This window comes from Gekko japonicus, unplaced genomic scaffold (assembly GCF_001447785.1).
Source record: "Gekko japonicus isolate JY-2015 unplaced genomic scaffold, Gekko_japonicus_V1.1 scaffold139, whole genome shotgun sequence".
In the NCBI taxonomy this organism is placed as follows: domain Eukaryota; kingdom Metazoa; phylum Chordata; class Lepidosauria; order Squamata; family Gekkonidae; genus Gekko; species Gekko japonicus.
Window position 1 is genome coordinate 1292936 of NW_015164186.1, and position 17023 is coordinate 1309958.

At 47.0% G+C, this 17023-nt stretch overlaps 1 protein-coding gene across 1 annotated transcript in view; it reads right to left on the reverse strand.

The window, feature by feature from the left end:
- Positions 1-12041: 12041 nt before the first annotated feature.
- The window catches only part of AP3M2 (adaptor related protein complex 3 mu 2 subunit), a 26242-nt gene continuing 21260 nt past the window's right edge, over positions 12042-17023 (reverse strand). Inside the window, exons 8-9 of the mRNA XM_015408169.1 lie at positions 14918-15062; positions 12042-13763 (exon numbers count right to left, since the gene is read on the reverse strand). Of these exons, the coding sequence (XP_015263655.1) occupies positions 13663-13763; positions 14918-15062 (246 nt within the window). The 3' untranslated portion in view covers positions 12042-13662. The remainder of the gene's footprint in view (positions 13764-14917; positions 15063-17023) is intronic.

The window sequence follows — 17023 nt, forward strand, 5'->3', positions numbered from 1 at the left end:
CCCTCATGCATTAAACTGTTATTCTATTGGACTTTGTTATTTTGAATTAATCAGTGAGCAGTGCATGAATTCTTTTCAGACAAATCAAAGAATCTGTGAAATGGAAAAGAACATACAACTGAGTGGGAGTGGGTGGGTGGGTGAATCAAAGTGTGGGCCCAGCATTCTATTGCGGTGAAAGCACACAGTAATTCCAGTTGGGCTTGCACAGATGTTCCTACTGGGACTTCCCCAATTACTATGAAAGTTGGTGTGCCTAAATAAAGTATGGAGCATGAATTGATAGAATGGTGTGCTTCATAGCTTCAGCCCAGTAATTCACCAATGGTGGTAGAGGATATGTTGACGAGCTCTAGGAAAACTGCTAGCATGTAATGAGGAAATGAGAGGCTCCTGTATGCTCAGCCTTCAGCCAAGAGTGCCTGATACATGATTTACTGTTCTGGGCAAGCTGTCTTTTAGTCAGACTCTAGTGGGGGCAGCTAATGCTGTGTCTCTGCATCAATTGTGGTGGATCATTCAATTATGCTCTCGATCCAGGAAGTCGTAAGACTTACCTCCTCTCAGAAGAAGTTACCCTTTGCATCCCTGTACGAGCCAGTGCTGTATTTCCATCTCAGTTTGCCTGTTTTAGGGCCAAAGGTATGTTCACCTCAGTGATTTCTGCAGAAAGTGTTTTTGTGTGGGGGGGTGTCCTCTGAAGGCAGATAGGTATGTAAGAGTTAAAAGACAAAGTGCCATCAAGTTGTAATTAACTTATGGCTTTCAAGGCAAGTTAGAAGCAGAGGAGGTCCTCAATTGCCTTCCTCTGCAGAGCCTTCCTTTAGTGGTTTCCCATCCAACTACCAACCCTGCTTAGCGTTTAAGATCTGACAAGTTTGGGTTATACCATGCCACCTTCTTACTTCACTCTAATTGCCAGTCGTTTTGCTGCGAGAGTAAAGTGAGCTTTCAGTTTTTAATATGAAAAAGTTCATACAGTAGCTGGCAGATATTTTAGAAGTCCTCTTCAGTTTTAAGTATATTTTGCAGACTTTAGTCCTTTCTACCTTTTTCATGCTCCTTGGTCTATTTGCCCTTGGAGTATACAGTTCCCCTGCTCTCTTGCATTTATTTTCTGTTGTCTTAGTGAGTGGGACACTGTTCCACCATAGCTCTGATGGAATTCTTTTTCTTAAGAAGGTATTGAAAATGATCTCTTTGTTCTTTCGCTTCACAGTCCTCTTTGCCTCTTCTTAAGCCGCACTTGGTTTAAGAAGCCAACTTCCTTGTTGTGTTTAATTGGATTGCAAGAGCCCCAGCTGGTTTTGGATGGTTCCTGGTACATTGATAGCATCAAAGTTTGGTGTAGTGGTTAAGTGTGCGGAGTCTAATCTGGGAGAACTGGTTTTGATTCCCCACTCCTCCCATTTGCAGCTGCTGGATGACCTTGGGCAAGCCATAATTCTGTCAGAGCTATTTTCTCAAGGACAGTTCTGGAAAGAGCTCTCTCAGCCCCACCTGTTGTAGGGAGGGGAAGGGAAAGGAGTTTGTAAGCTGCTCTGAGACTCCGAGTGAAGGGTGGGATATAAATCCAGTTTCTTCTCTTCTTCTACATAATAGAGTCTATGAATAGTTAAAACCCTGTAAGTTCCTCCATTTGGTCAACACTTGAGGCACTGGTATTCAGAGGCTGACTGCCTTTGAATGTGGAAGCTCCCTTAGATTTGACTATCTCGTGTTTCCCTTTCCACTTCCGTTTAACTATTCCCCTCATTTTTGTAAAGTTCTCTTTTGAAAACAAACACTTGAGGCAGGGCCTGAATCCCAACCTTGAGAGCACTTGGGCTCTAGATTAAGGTCCGGTTCTTAATAATATTTCCATTTATATCACTACTTTTCTTCCATCAGGTTGCCTTATTTAAGAACATAAGAGTGCTGCTGGATTATACCAGTGGTCCCTCTAGTCCAACATCCTGTCTCATACAGTGGCCGACCAGTTCCTCTGGAGGTCCAACAACAGGTCACAGACAATGTTCCCTCTAAGCTGTGGAGTCCTGAGAGCAAAAATTCTACTTTGTGAGCTACTGGAATTAAAGTTGTGAGCAAGCAATTTGGCTACTGCATAAATTACTTTGCTCAGGAGCCATCCTTCCTGAGCTAAGACAAAAATGTGTGAGCTGGAGGCTAAAAACTGTGAGCTAGCTCACACTAACTCAGCTTAGAGGGAACACTGGTCACAGAGTCTGAGGCCTTCCCCCCTGATATTGCCTCCTGGCACTGGTATTCAGAGGCTGACTGCCTTTGAATGTGGAAGCTCCCTTAGTCACCATGGCTAGTAGCCACTGATAGACCTATTCTCTATTTAATCCCTTTTGAAAGCTGTCTATGCTTGTGACCATCCCTACATCCTCTGGCAGTGAATTCCATATTTTAATAACTCACCATGTAAATTAGTATTTCCTTTTGTCTGTCCTGAATCTACTGCCCGTCATCTTAATTGTATCCCCTCATGTTCTAGGAGAGGGTTATCTTTATCAACTCTCTTCATCCTTTCCTAATAATCCCCATCGTAGAGTTTGCCTTTTTCACTGCCGTGGCACACTGAGTTGATACTTTTGGTGACACTTTCATTGAGCTATCTACTACACCCCCAAGATCTTTTCCCCTCTCAGTCTCGGCAAGTTCAGCCTGTACTTGAACTTAAGATTTTGTGCTCTTCCTTTAGCAATTCCTATTCCTTTGTCATCCAAAGGCACAGTTAGTTCTCTTGCTGGTTCCTTCTCTGGATAAATTTAAAGAAATGTTTATTGTTGTCTTGATACTTTTAGCAACCCATTCGTCAAATTCTTTTCTCACATGCCTGATTATTAACTTACAGTCCTTTTGTCAGAGCCTGTGATCCGTTCTGTTCAATTCATTGGGACAGACCTTCCACTTTTTAAAAGAAGTCTCTTAACTTTTTATAGCTTCCTTGACTTAAGTTGGTAAACACACAGACATTCTTTTAGACTTGGTAATGCCTTTCCTAACCTGGGGAATGCATTCTATCTGGGATTCAATTAGTGTGGTTTTAAATAACTTCCAAGCATCCCCTCAAGATTTTACTATCTCGTGTTTCCCTTTCCACTTCCTTTTAACTATTCCCCTCATTTTTGTAAAGTTCTCTTTTGAAAACAAATATTACAGTTTTGGACTTCAGGGGTAACTTTCCATTGACATGAATGCTGATCTTATTAGCATTGTGGTCACTGTTCCCAGTTGGTGCAAAAACCTCTACATTTCTCACCAGGCCTTGAGCCTCGGATTGCCAACTCTGGGTTGGGAAATACCTGGAGGTTTTGGGGGTGGAGCCTGTGAAGGGAGGGGTTTGGGGAGGGGTAGAACCTCAGTGGGTTATAATGCCATCGAGTCCACTCTCCAAAGCAGCCATTTTCTCCAGGGGAACTGATCTGTCACCTGGAGAGAAGGTCTAATTCTGGAAGATCTCCAACCCCCACCTGGTAGTTGGTAACCCAAGTTGAGCTCCACTCAGAACCAAGTCAAGAGACCACTACCCTTCTGGTTGGCTCTGTGACCAACTGTTCCAGTGTGAAGTAATTTATGATGTCTAGGAATCTAATTTCTACAGCATGATTCAAGTAAATGTTTACCCAGCCAATGTAAGGGTAATTGAAGTCACCCAGTATCACAACATTGTCTGCTTTAGTCACCTCGTTTAAGTTTGGGGTTTTACTTCTTTTACTGTGTACTGGTCAATGACTGTAATAAATTTACTTACTAGACACCTCCTTTATGTCCTTCTCCATTGCAAGATCAGCCTCAAGCATTTGAGCAAGTGGGAGTTAAACTCTGCGCCCCCACACTTTTAAGAAACCCTTAGGGTCCAGTATTTCCGCACATTGCTTCTGTTGGGGAGTTCATTCCCCTAATGTTTTGTAACTTACTTAACTCTAAGCCCTCTTTGATATACAGCCCAATGCCTCACCCCAACCCATCTCTCCCTGTCCTACCTGTAGAGCTTTTGCCCAGGAAAGAACATATCCTATACATTTTCCCCATTCTGCCATGTTTCTGAGATACTTACTATATCTAAATCGCCATTTAGCACCAATCACTCCAGTTCCCCACCTTTAGGCATTTTAGAATTCCCAAGAGCTCTCCCATCCCAATACACAACAATGAACTAACTATGCAGAAGCCAGACACAGCCCCTGCTCTAAGCACAGTGTTTAGAATTAGACTAAAGCCTAGGACAATGGGGTTCAAATCCCTATTCAGGAAGCTCATTGCGTGACCCTGGGCCCGTTACACTCTCTCAGCCTAACCTACCCCCCAAGATGAATGAAATGGAAGAGGGGAGAAACAACATGACAAGCCACTTTGGTGCCCACTTAGGGAGAAACATGGGATATAAATAAATAAAGGGGGGATTAATGCTGATGGTAAACATGTTAATGAGTGCTTTCATCTTCCAACAATTAAAATGTTACTCAAGCAAAATTGCTGGAGAGGAACTCAGAGGAACACACATAAGAAGACAGGGTCAGGCCTTTCGTTCCCTGAACTCCAGAGGACTGTCAACTAATGTGCATATAGTTCAGACCTACTCCAGTTAAAATTGATTTAACTGCAGCTTTTTGTTAGGGATGGGGCGACTGTTAAGAATGACAGCTGTTCTCTATGCCAAGCTGTGAGGTCTAATAAGAGTCTCAAAGAGAGACTGCTAACAAAGGGGAGACAGGCTCCCATCTTCCCCCACTAGCAGAATGCATGAGACCTTGTCTTCAGACACTGCTGGCAGTACTGATCTGGTGATCTTATCTATGGATTTATCTGCAGTGGTAACCAAGGCAAGGTCAGAGGTTGTGCTGTCAGGACTGCATTCTGGGGCAAAAGTAAAGAGCCCTCAAGTATACAAGACTGTTAAGACCTAATCATGCTGCTGAGATTAGGCATTTTACAGGGGTCATTTTGTAGAAAAAGAGCTGCAGGAGCTCATTAGCATAACTTATTAGCATATGCCACACCCCCTGACATCACCGGAAGTGTGCACCAGCCCCTCTGACAGGCAGAAGAACCTGGGATCCATTCTTTCCCCCCTCTCCCTTCCCTTCGCCTCTAAGTCGGACGAAGGAAAAGGGGAGGGGAAGGATCTCAGGCACTTCTGCCTGACAGAGGTGCTGGCGTGATGTTCCACGCCCAGAATATAATTTTAAAAACCTCCAGGATCACTGGGGGCCAAACTGGCCTAGAGAAAAATGGCTTCCTGGCTCCAAAGTGGCGATCAGCATTTCCCTGGGCGCGTAATAAAGGGCCACAAGAACTAAGCACTGATGCAACTCTTCCTGCTCTAAGTTCACACAATCAGCATTATGATCCTTTTAAAGTTGAAAGTATGATATAAATGCAAAGGACTATTTGTAAGATTATATGTAAGACACAAGACCAGGATGCATCTCACTTCTGGCAATCACTTGGAGAGACCCTATCACTCAGCTTCCATTGCCCCCCCCCCCACACCCCACACTGGAATAAGAACATAATATCAGGCCATACCACATTGCAATAAAGCCCCTACAACTGTATACAGAAATACTGAGCTTCCCTACCATTTGCCACAACTAGCCCACCACACAACCAGGATCAAGACTCCTAAGTGGACCAACAGACAGGCCATACACTTGTTTGAGAAACTGAGTATTACAACACCTCTGGAACATTACAGATCAGTAGAGGCAGCACTGCACAGTGGTCAGACTTGCAGATCGATGTGGGGAGACTCAGGTTTGTATTCTCACTCTGCTGGCTGAGTGACCCTGGGCCAAATCTCCCCTTCTCTACCTAACCTGCCCCACAGGGTTGTTGTGAGGATGAAATGGAGACTCATGGGCAGGGTCCCCAGCTTCTCTGGCAGGAACACTATGTTAAGAAATCTCTCACAATTATGCAGCCATAGCAGGCAGGAGGGAAGGAGGTGAATACCTCGAGCGCCAGAGACTTGTAGAGGAAGAGTCGAACTTTGGGGACTCACCCGTGCACCAGAGGACCAAGGCAGCAGGAGGCAAGGAGCCTGGGCGAGCTGGGCTCCTCCATGCCTGGCAGAAGATGAGGTGCAGAGGCAAGAGGTGGGCAAGCAGAAGAGGCACTCAGCCAGCTGCATAAGCTGCATGCAAAGAAACTCCCGCCGCCCCAAGCTTCAGGGCTGCCTCGTTAAAGGAGTGCAGAGGCCAGACTCGATAATGAGAAAAAGCAAGCTCAGGATTCGTGGGTTGCATTTTGGGCTGTGGAAGAGGAACCAGCTCCATTCCTGGAGTTCTCTCAAGTTCCTGTGCTTTTGGTTTTGCTTTTTGCCAATCCGCCTCCCAAGACTGCTCCAGGTGCTCCGGCCTGAGGGCTGCTGGGGGCGGGGCTCGAGTGCTCATTACTAGTGGAGCTGAGGCTCAATGTCTCCAGCTGCTCCGCCACCTTCCCTTCCCTTGGTTTGCTCGGGGAGCCCAAGCAAGCCGGCTGCTGGAGGGAAGGAGAGGCGGTTTAAACCACCTTCCCTTCCCTTGGCTTGCTCAGGATCCCCGCAGCTGCAGAGCCCGAGTGAGCCAGCTGCTGGAGGGATGTGCATTCGGTATGTCTGAACCGAATGTACCCCCGAAAATGGCCCATTCGTGCCCCTTTCAGGCTGCTGCGGGCCGATTCAGATTCTCTGATCTGAATTGGCTTCCCGCAGTTTGGCCCCATTATATCCTATGGGCCATTGAAGTCAATGGAGAAAATATAGGGTATATTCTGGGGGCTGGAGGAGAGGGGTTTGAGGGAGAGGCTCCAAAATCACAGGGTAGCTGCTGGAGCCTCTCCCCAAGATACCTGCCATGTTTCAGGAACATTGAAACCGGGGTTCCAATTCTACGGCTCCCAAACAGGTTGTCCCCATCCCCTCCATTGTTCTCTATGGTGGTGGGGGGGAAAGGGCCGAAATTGACATCCGGGTGGCCCTTTTTCAGGCCCGGCGTTCTAGCGCGGAGCATGAAAAAGGAGAGGAGGACGGGGCTCTGCAGGCCATTTTTCAGGCACGGAGCCTGAAAAAGGCAGGGAGGGCAGCTCAACAGCCCCCCCCCCTGCGGTGGTTGCAGCTGCCGCCACTTTCAGCAGCGGGGCCCATAACTTTTTAAAGAGCCCCTAAGGACAGCTGAGAAAGCCAGAATGACCTCTCACTGGAGAGGTGGAATTTGCCCCTACGAGTCCAAGGCCACCACCCCGGGGCTCAGGGAGGCAAGGGAACGTTTCGCCTCGCCGCGGGTGTCGCAGCTGCTGTTGAGAACGGCGGCGGCAGCCATAACTTTTTAAAGAGCCCTTCCCGAGAGCTGGGGGAGCCAGAATGACCTCTTGCTCGGACATCACACGCGAGAGGTGGAATTTGCCCCTACGAGTCCAAGGGCACCACCCTGGGGCTCAGGGAGGCAAGGGAATGTTTCGCCCTGCCCCCCTCGGGCATCGCAGCTGCCACCGAGAACAGCGGCGGCCATAACTTTTTAAAGAGCTCCTCCCAAGAGCTGGGAGAGCCAGAATGACCTCTCACGTGTGATGTCCGAGCGGCGTTGCCATGACTGAGCGGAGTCCAAGGCCACCACCCTGGGGCTCAGGGAGGCAAGGGAACGTTTCGCCCCATCCCCCCCCCCCCCGCGGGCAGGGCATTGCAGCTGCCGCCGAGAACAGCTACGGCGGCCATAACTTTTAAAAGAGCCTCTCCAGAGAGCTGGGGGAGCCAGAATGACATCTCGCGTGTGATGTCCACAGCCTGCATTTCAGCATCTTAACCACTTGAGCCACCGCAGCTCCTAGTTATAAGCTAAGTAAAGGTAAAGGTTCCCTTGCTCAAAAGCCAGTTGAATCCGACTCTAGGGTTGCGGTGCTCATCTCCGTTTCAAAGCTGAAGAGCCAGCGCTGTCCGAAGACGTTTCCGTGGTCATGTGGCCAGCATGACTAAACACCAAGGTGCACGGAACACTGTTCCCTTCCCACCGAAGCGGTACCCATTTATCTACTTGCAATTTCTTGCTTTCGAACTGCTAGGTTGGCAGGAGCTGGAACTAGAGACGGGAGCTCACTCTGTCATGCGGCACCCGGGTCTCGAACTGCTGAACTGCTGACCTTCCACAGCCTGCATTTCAGCGTCTTAACCACTTGAGCCACCACAGTTCTTAGTTATAAGCTAGATACAGCCTAAATGATTGTCAGCCAGCCAACAGTATAGGCAGTCTAGTTGCACTCAGTTCCAGTAAAGAAAGGCCTCAGACGAGAACCGTGGCGGATATTGGAAAGGATCATGCTATTTTTCCCTCCCTCCACCTCACCCCACAGCTCCAGCTGAGTCTAACCAACACTCTGAATTGGAGGGCCATGATTTGCAGGGTCATGACATACGCAGAAACCTAATGGACCAGACTGAGTCACAGCATGGAGACACACGCTTCCGGTGAGAAGGGCTGCTGTTGACACAGACTTGAACCAGCCCTCAAAAGGGATTTAACCCGAAGGCACGTCAAATCCCAGTTCAGTGAGCAAACTGGACAGGCTCCAGAGGTCAACTAAGGAGCCGTAGCACATGACCAAAGGAACCACTGCGGTTTTAGAGATAAAAACCACTAAGGCTGCGTAGCTTGACACATCAGAACAACTCATTTAAAAGGGATGGGAGCTTTATAGCTGAAGGCTGCAGAATAATCTATGGTTGATATAAAGGGGGGGGGGGTTGGGGTTGGAAAATCTGGTCACTAATTAAATGTGACCCATTCTGCCAGGCTGTTTTTCCGTGCGAGCCCTGTTGAAATGAACGGGAGCAACACAAGACTCCTCAATGGGGCTTGTGCAGGAGACTGCATCTGGTGGGTTAGCATTCTGGCTCAGATCTGTTTCCTTCCCTTCTGTGCTACCCTTAAAGAACCTTCTCCCCTGTCAAACTGGGCCTTCTTTCTAAACCAAAGTTTGAAACATTTGCTCGCAGGGGAATTTTATTTTCTTGCCCCAGGGTGGTCTAAAACTCAACCTGTATGTCTGATGTTGTGACTCCATCTGCTGAGCAAAAGGTGCAAGTACAGCTCTACCTCTTCCAGATGGATTGGCTTTCCACATGTGCCACTCTTCTGTACCTGTGGTTGTATGTATATAAGGACAGATTTCTGCCTTGATGTGCCAATTTGGTCAATCATGTGCCTCTAACAACCCGCTACTGCAAAGAAGGACCTGAAGTAGCAGTAGCACCATGGCTAAAAGAAAAAGGCACGATTGGGGGAATGTTAGGATCAAACCTTGCCCCTGCTACAACCTCACTCTGTGACCTTAGACAAGTCTCTTCAATAATACTGGCCTAACTGACAGGGCTGCTATAAAGATTACAACTCAACAACATGAAGTGCTTTGAATAACAAACCACTTGTATCATTGCTAAGTATTATCAGCTGAGACTAGTTCTCTGTACTCAGTTCTGAGGAGATAAATCAACACGAGTAGCCATCAGTGCTCCCGCTGAGTTAGTGTGAGCTAGCTCACAGTTTTTTAGCCTCCAGCTCACAGAGTTTTGTCTCTGCTCAGGAAGGATGGCTCCAGAGCTAACTGATTGATGCAGGAGCCAAATCACTCACAACTTTAATGCCAGTAGCTCACAAAGTAGACTTTTCGCTCACGAGACTCCACAGCTTAGAGGGAACGTTGGTAGCCATGTTAGTCTGCCTGTAGCAGTAGAAAACAGTAAGAGTCCAGTAGCACCTTAAAGACTAACAAAATTTGTGGCAGAGTATGAGCTTTTGTGGGTCACTGCTCTCTTCTTCAGTATTAAGCAGTGACTCACGAAAGCTCATATCCCACCACAACTTTTGTTAGTCTTTAAGGTGCTATCGGACTCTTACTCAGTTCTGAGGGATTCTATATTGACGCAATCAGAAATGTACCTCAACAGAGCAGCAGGCCACCCTTGCAATCTATTGCACCTGTCCTGCAACACTGGCGTGCAAATCCACCTTTAGCACAACATGCTTTCTGTGTGCCCAAGCCACAACTTTGTATACACCTGGCTGGGAACAGTAATGCATAGCTAGGAGCATAAGAAATGTCCTGTGCAAGAAAGGTGCCTTTATTCCTAGATGTTTGTGCTGTTGGTGTAGGAAACACACAAAAAGGAGCTTACCTGATAAGCAGCATGTGTCGTTTGCCTCCATCCAGCCACAAAATCTGATATCACTCAATGTATTTGCTCATGGAAGATTGCATTCAAATACTTGTAGCACAGTGCCATCAGTGGGCTTAATTTCACAGCAGATATGCAGGGACCAGCATTGGATTCTGACTGTTGCTTGGCCATGCTACTGGTGAAACCCAAACCTGATTTTATCCAAAGTCTGTTGGGAGAACTGTGCAAGCAGTGGTCACAGGAGACACTACAGTCCCTAGGATAAAAGACCAGCAGCTATATAGGTGCAGAATGCCAGAGCTTGTTCTATTCCCCTTCTGGTCACCCTACCTCAACTGGCTGGTCCATAATAGCAAGACACAATGGATACTCCCCCCCCCCCCCAGATCCAGTCCTTCATAGCCTCCTGTAGACCTCTCAGATACTGAAAGGATAAAATCAATTTTTATTGATCTCCTGCTAGACACAAGGCCTGTCTTTTCAGTGCACAAACCGAGATGGGCAGCCGTGTTGCCACGTCATTGGCATCTTCACCAACTGCCTAAGAGGGCATTTTTCTGCAAACTGAACTATATCCTTGGAGTCACAAAAGACAGGCTGCTTCAGTGAAACACCTTCATGACCGTGGCCTGCATATTCCTGGGTCCAAGCTGTTTCACCCCATGACAAAGTTAAGAAGTGCCATCAGGCAAGGTGAAGATGGGTGCAGGATTTTCAGTGGGGTGGAAGTGGACTGAATGCAACACTGCTGTCCTGAACCAAAATGCAGAGTTTTCATTCCTGGAGCAAACTTTGAGGGAAAGTTCTGTACATTGCTAGAGGTGGGGAAAACTACAGAGGGAATGGGTACCTATTAGCTTGTTCCTGCAACATGTCTAATCAATCACCTCACAGTTCCTTCTCAGCAGTTTTAAAAGGATTTATAATTGGAGGGAGGGGTACTGTGATGCACAACCATGGATGACTGTAGACGCTGCACATGCCTCTCTGAAACACAAGGGAAGAGCTAAGACAGAGGCTGGATGCAGGGCCTAACTTTTAAGACACGTGCATGTTGTAAAGACCGGCTCAAACTGCAACCACAAGAACATTACCCGTTTTCATTCTTGCAACTCCTTGCATGTTTACTCAAAAGCAAGCCTCACTGCGTTTAAAGGGCCTTACTTCCAAATAAGCATGGATATGACTGTAACCTTGCCTTGCTCCTGGCCGTGGAGCAGGGTGACAGTAAGGGGTTCCTACTTCTAGAGGAACTCCACCTCCACCAAAAGAAGTACCCCACTGTATTTGTCTCTCATGCACTTGTCCAGCAGTTGGGATTTGAGGCTGATTCACACATTACAAAGTCCATGTGACAGCCACTTGTACTGTAAGCAGCAGCATGTCTATAGTCTCATGCTGGGGTCTAAAGTCCCTGGGGGCCTGATTTAGAGTGAGACCACGTGGAGGAGGATCATAAGCCTTCTGCCTGTAACATATTCTCCAATATGAAACAGCTCTGGAAGCTATTTGCCTTGGTGGGGAACATTATGTGTAACCAGGGCAATTTTTGGCCAGGAACGCACAGGAACGGAGTTCCGGTTGGCTCCTGAGTTGGCCACACCCAGCAGGAACTTATTAGCATAATAGGCCACACCCAACAGCAGAAACTCATTAGGATTGGCTACAGTAGGTGTGTGGGGCCTAACATGCAAAGGAGTCCCTGCTACAAAAAAAAGCCCTGGGTTTTGACAACAAACAAGGTAAACAGAATAAGAAGCAAAAGGTGGGTGTGGCTGGATGGCCACACTTCTGGCAACACAGGGCTGCGGCCTAATATGCTAATTAGCTGTGCTGTCAGGGTATGGCCTAATATGCTAATGAGTTTCAGCTATTGGGTGTGGCCTATTATGCTAATGAGTTCCTGCTGGGCTTTTTCTACAAAAAAAGCCCTGTATGTAACCATCATCAATATACGTGTTTCCCCAATATGGCAAACAGCACCTTCCTTGGGCCATTTCTGGCCAGAAGAAACAGCAGGGCAGAGGGCTTAAACCCCACATCCCCACGATTCCTAGTGGGTCTGTGTACTCCTGGGAACTGAGTTCCCTGCATAGAACTGCAGCCACATGCCTGATCTAAAGTTCTAGCAGTGGCCATGTATAAATACACCCCAAGTGGGAACAGGTCATCTGAATGCATTTGCATTACTAGTAACTGTTCACCCATCAGATCTTACCGGGGTGTGTGTGGGAGATCTGATTTGCATCACTGTTTTTTACACCAGATGGTTAAATGGTGGCCACTGTGTAAATCTTGTTTTGGCGCAGCAACTGGTCACGGAGATTCTCTGACACGGCTTCCAGGATCACAGCTCCAAACCACATTTCCAAAGTTTGTTAACCTCATTGGTGCATTTGGAAGACAGAACAGTCTGCCACAAGTGTCAACTTGGCATTACCACATTAAAAACAACAAAACAAAACCAAGTGTGCAAAATTGGTAGAGGCTCAGAGCAGAAGGCACCAGCATGTAGCTATAATCTAAACTGTATAGAAGCAATGCATGAAAGAAAGAGGGGAAGGAGACAGGGTGGTTGGAAGCACATGACACACACCTGCATGCAGGAGGGGGAGCTGCACTGCCGCAGCCGAAGCGCACGCACAAACATACATAACACCAGTTTCCTTAGCCAGACATCACACTTGATACATACTGTACACAGCTTGTTTCCCTCTCCTCCCTTCCAGGCATTCATTTTTAAAGAGAGCTGAAGGTGGTAAGGGAGAGGCTGCGTTGCCAGCAGTCTAGACAGTCTCTCTTTTGCCCCACAGGTAATCTCCGGTTAAGCAGGTTTCCAAAAGCACTATCCGGAACCCTGTTTTCCAAAGAGAGCCGTGGGATGAGCATTCTCAGTATGGGCCAAGATGCTTCTTTCAGCTCCCTGAAAAACCTGTTTCCAGCTACTCTCCCAATCAAAACATTTCACTAAGGTCAGGGACTTGACTGAGTATGAGGACAACACCCCTTCCGTCTTCCACAGCAGGCTCCTGGCTGGACTGCAGTAGCAACTCTTCCCTCCCAAAAAAAACAACAACAACACAAAACCCTGCCTGGAAGAGAGTCCTGTGTACCAAGGGAAGAATACTGGGGAGCGGGGGTATTCTCTCAGCTCCCCTTATCATACTGTCCCGGCAGCTTCTCCCACGCACTCAGGGCTGTGAAGGAAAACAGCTCACCGCCAGCCACAAAGGGAGAAAGAAGGGCACTGAATTCTACCAGAGGGGGGAAATTAGCCAGTGACTTTTCAGCGATGTCACTGTTTCCCCTCATTTGCTCTCCTCTTCCACTTAAGAGCTTTGAAATCTGAGTTGGATACACCACGTTTGCCCAGTCTGGAGAAATGATTCACAGAGGCCACAGCAAGCAGCAGCTCCAGGGGGAAATGGGAGCAGAGGTGGAGCAGGAAGTCAGAGGCGGAGTAGGAAGTGAGAGCCTAAGTCTCCTCTCTGACACAGGTGCTTCTAGGTCCGGACTTGGAACTTGCCAGCCTTCGTCATGTACTTGATCCCTTTGAAAGGTTTATACTTCTCTCCGTACATGTCCAGTCGATTCACTTTTAACCCTAGGAGGATGTAAAAAGGTAAAGAGAGGTTGGAGATGAGCAACTGAAGGAGACAAAGGCAACTATTATTATTACGGGCCCAGAGGTACTGTGGAATGCAAAATGAGAATGGGCACAGCATACATTTGCTTAAATCTGCAATTTCTTTTGGTCTGGCAGGTCATGGAGAACAGCAAAGGGTAATGCAGGAAACTGACACCCTTGCCCCAACAACAAAAAGCCTTACTGTCCCCATTCCTCTCCTCTGTCCCCCTGGGGACTTTTAACAGCTTCCAGGGGGGCCTGCTCCAAGTGCTTCATCTTCAGAGGTGCAACATGGCTAAGAAGAACAGGACTCTCTCAGTGATGGCACCCATTTTATGGAATGCCTTGGCTTCAAAGGTCTAACTGTTAATTGGTCTCTTTTAGCAAGTGGGTGTGTGTGCTGGGAACAGACTGCCTTTTTAATAGAAAGGGCCCTGCTCCTGGTAGAGGAAAACTACACCTCCCTAAAAGAAGGAAGGGACTCTCTACTAGAATTTAAGGGCCCGGAAGCCTCATATGGGAAAAGGCAATTCCTGAGGTACTCAATACCCAGACAATAGAGGGCTTTCAAGGCTAAAACCAGCACCTTGGATTGGGCCTGGAAACAAACCATTATCTGTAAATATTTTAGAACAGGTGTAATATGTTCTCCTGAATAGCAACCTTCTGTAAAAGTTGCAGTTTCCAAAACCTCTCCAAGAACAGCCCTATGTAGATAGCATTCTAGTAGTCCAATCCGGAATTCAGTGAGTCATGAATTATAGTGACCAGGTCTTTCTTCTGGGGGCGTAGTTGGTGAATCAGCCAAAGCTGGTAAAAGGCACACCTGCCTAGCCAATACCTTGTAATCCAGGAACAATGCAGGTCCTGCAGCACCCTCAGCTCCAAAACCCCCAAGGAATGTGCAATCCATAAAGGATGGATATTTCCCAAGGAACTGGTCCACTGACTTCCCATCAGCTCTCTCTTACCAGCTTTGGTTTCTTGACCTTTATGTCCCTCTGCCCTCAGGCACCCATGCTACATAACTGTCTTACTAGGACATCCAGCACCACAACCTCTCCTTGTATCCTCCAATAACGTAACATTTGAAAATAAATAAAACGTAGCTCAGTTTTAAGACTACATACCAGAAATAGCCAACTGTTGTATTTTGAAGTGAAGGTTGATAGTGGGGTTCTCGTCAGGCTTGGAGGCTCCCGCCTGGAGGCTCATTGTCCCCTTTAAGCTTGGTAACTTTTGGGGGTTGATCTTGCCCACATCCCAGGACAGCATCTTTAAAAGAAGAGAAGGGAGAAGGGCAAACAGGTGAAAACAACATGAGTGCTGCATAAGGACAAACCAACCAACATAGTTTCATGCAGCAAGACGACAGAGATTGGTGCTTCCAATGTGCAGGACAGAAGGAAGGTTGTCAGATCCTCACACAGAGAGAAAAAACTTACTTTTATATGCTCTACGCACAGAACAAGCAAGATCTGTGAAGGAGGCAGAGGTGTGGCAGGCAGTTTGGAAGCTAATGTCCTGCTTTGACAAACTGACCTCCAAAAACAGGATGCTTAGTGCATCAAATTCAGAGAGGTTGGAGATTAAGGGTTAATGCCTCACTGTGCATTCCCTCCGCCCCCCCATTGGTCAGCACCAGCTGAGGAGAACTTTAAGAGCAGCTGCATGCTGAAAAAAGGGTCCTTTCTTGCCTTTTTTCGTCTCTGGCATGTCAGTAGCCAGACAGTTCAGTCGGTGTGTCTGTTAGATGGAATCTGACAAAATTACTTGGAAAGTGTCGGGATACAACTCCTTGCCCTTACTGAATACTATAAAATCAGAGGAAACATTCAAAATAGGAACTTTAAGTCTAAGTGTCAGCCAAGCTGAAAACTTCATTCACTGTGTAAAGAACTGAGTATCAGGTTTGGCAGGAGAGATTGGTCAGTAGGTTGGAACTGCCAGTCTAGCCAAGTATAAAAGGAATATTGCTTCTAGGAAAAGGAGAATATTTCCTACTCAATTAATTATTCAGTGGTTTCATCTCTGAAAAGACGCCTGGTTTGTGAAAAATGGTCTCAGACACCTCCAGAGTCAAAAGGAACACTATAATCTCACAGGAAGAAAGTACTTGCCTCCAGGAAAATCAGTTAGTTAAATTAATCTATATGAAGACACATTGCTGCTGTAAAGAAATCTAAGACAAAGAAATAACTCACTGTTAAGAATCGAGCATTTATGAAAATAAGCATCAACGATACACTGTAGTCTATTAAAAATATTATAACCTGTAAATATAACAACATTTACCTCAGCTTTCTCATCCCCTGTCTATCCCTAACCCAGCCATGCCTGTTAAATAAAACTGTTATTTCAGATTGAACTTTACAATGTCTCAAGAGCCATTTTCAATAAAGGTATTAATAAGAAGAGGGCTTCTGCCTTTCCACAGAAAGTTCCTTGGGCTAGGCTAAAAGCCGAATTATATTCTGAAAACAGGGTGGGACAGAAAATCTTTTAAAAATCACATTTATTTACATGCTACGTACTAGGGGCTGCTCAATCACAGCAGGGAACAAAAAGAATTTTGGCGGGGAAAATCTGCCTCTCAGTGAAACAAGCAGCAGGGGTCCGTCATACCTGCTGTCTCATTCCCATCAAGATTCCCTGTGGCCTCAAATGAAGGAAAAGGCGTGGCAAGCCCTCTTAGCCCTTGGCTTCTTTCTTCCCTCTCCCTTCTCTTCCAGGCAGAGCTTCAGGATGTGGCCCTTTGGTCAGCAGATCTGTTTCCTGTTTCTTTCTTTTTTTGCTCATCAGTATTCAGCCCACTTCCCTTCCCTCTTGCACAAATGATTTGTTGTTTGTCGGGAAAGCACTTAGGCATCTCTATAGCCTCTGTGCAATGAGGCCGTCTCCTGCTCTCTCTCTAACTGCCCTGGTTGATGGCACAGTCACCCACAAGCTGAGGGGCTCCTGACTCTCCTGAAACAACCCCACTGGGTTAGGCTCTGCTTCCCCATATGCACCGACTGTACAGACTCTCCACTAATACCCCTGGCTGCAGGACAAAATGAAGCTAAATTCACACTCTCTTACACCAGTGCGAGCACCATTTTCTTGTGGCTTTTCCCCACACCATTCTGGTAAGTGTTTGAACCCAGGAGCCATGGTGACAGAAGGAATGGGCTGGGTGATTCAGGGGCACAACTCTTATTGTTGCCTTGACTGTTACCTGTTCTGTAACATCACAT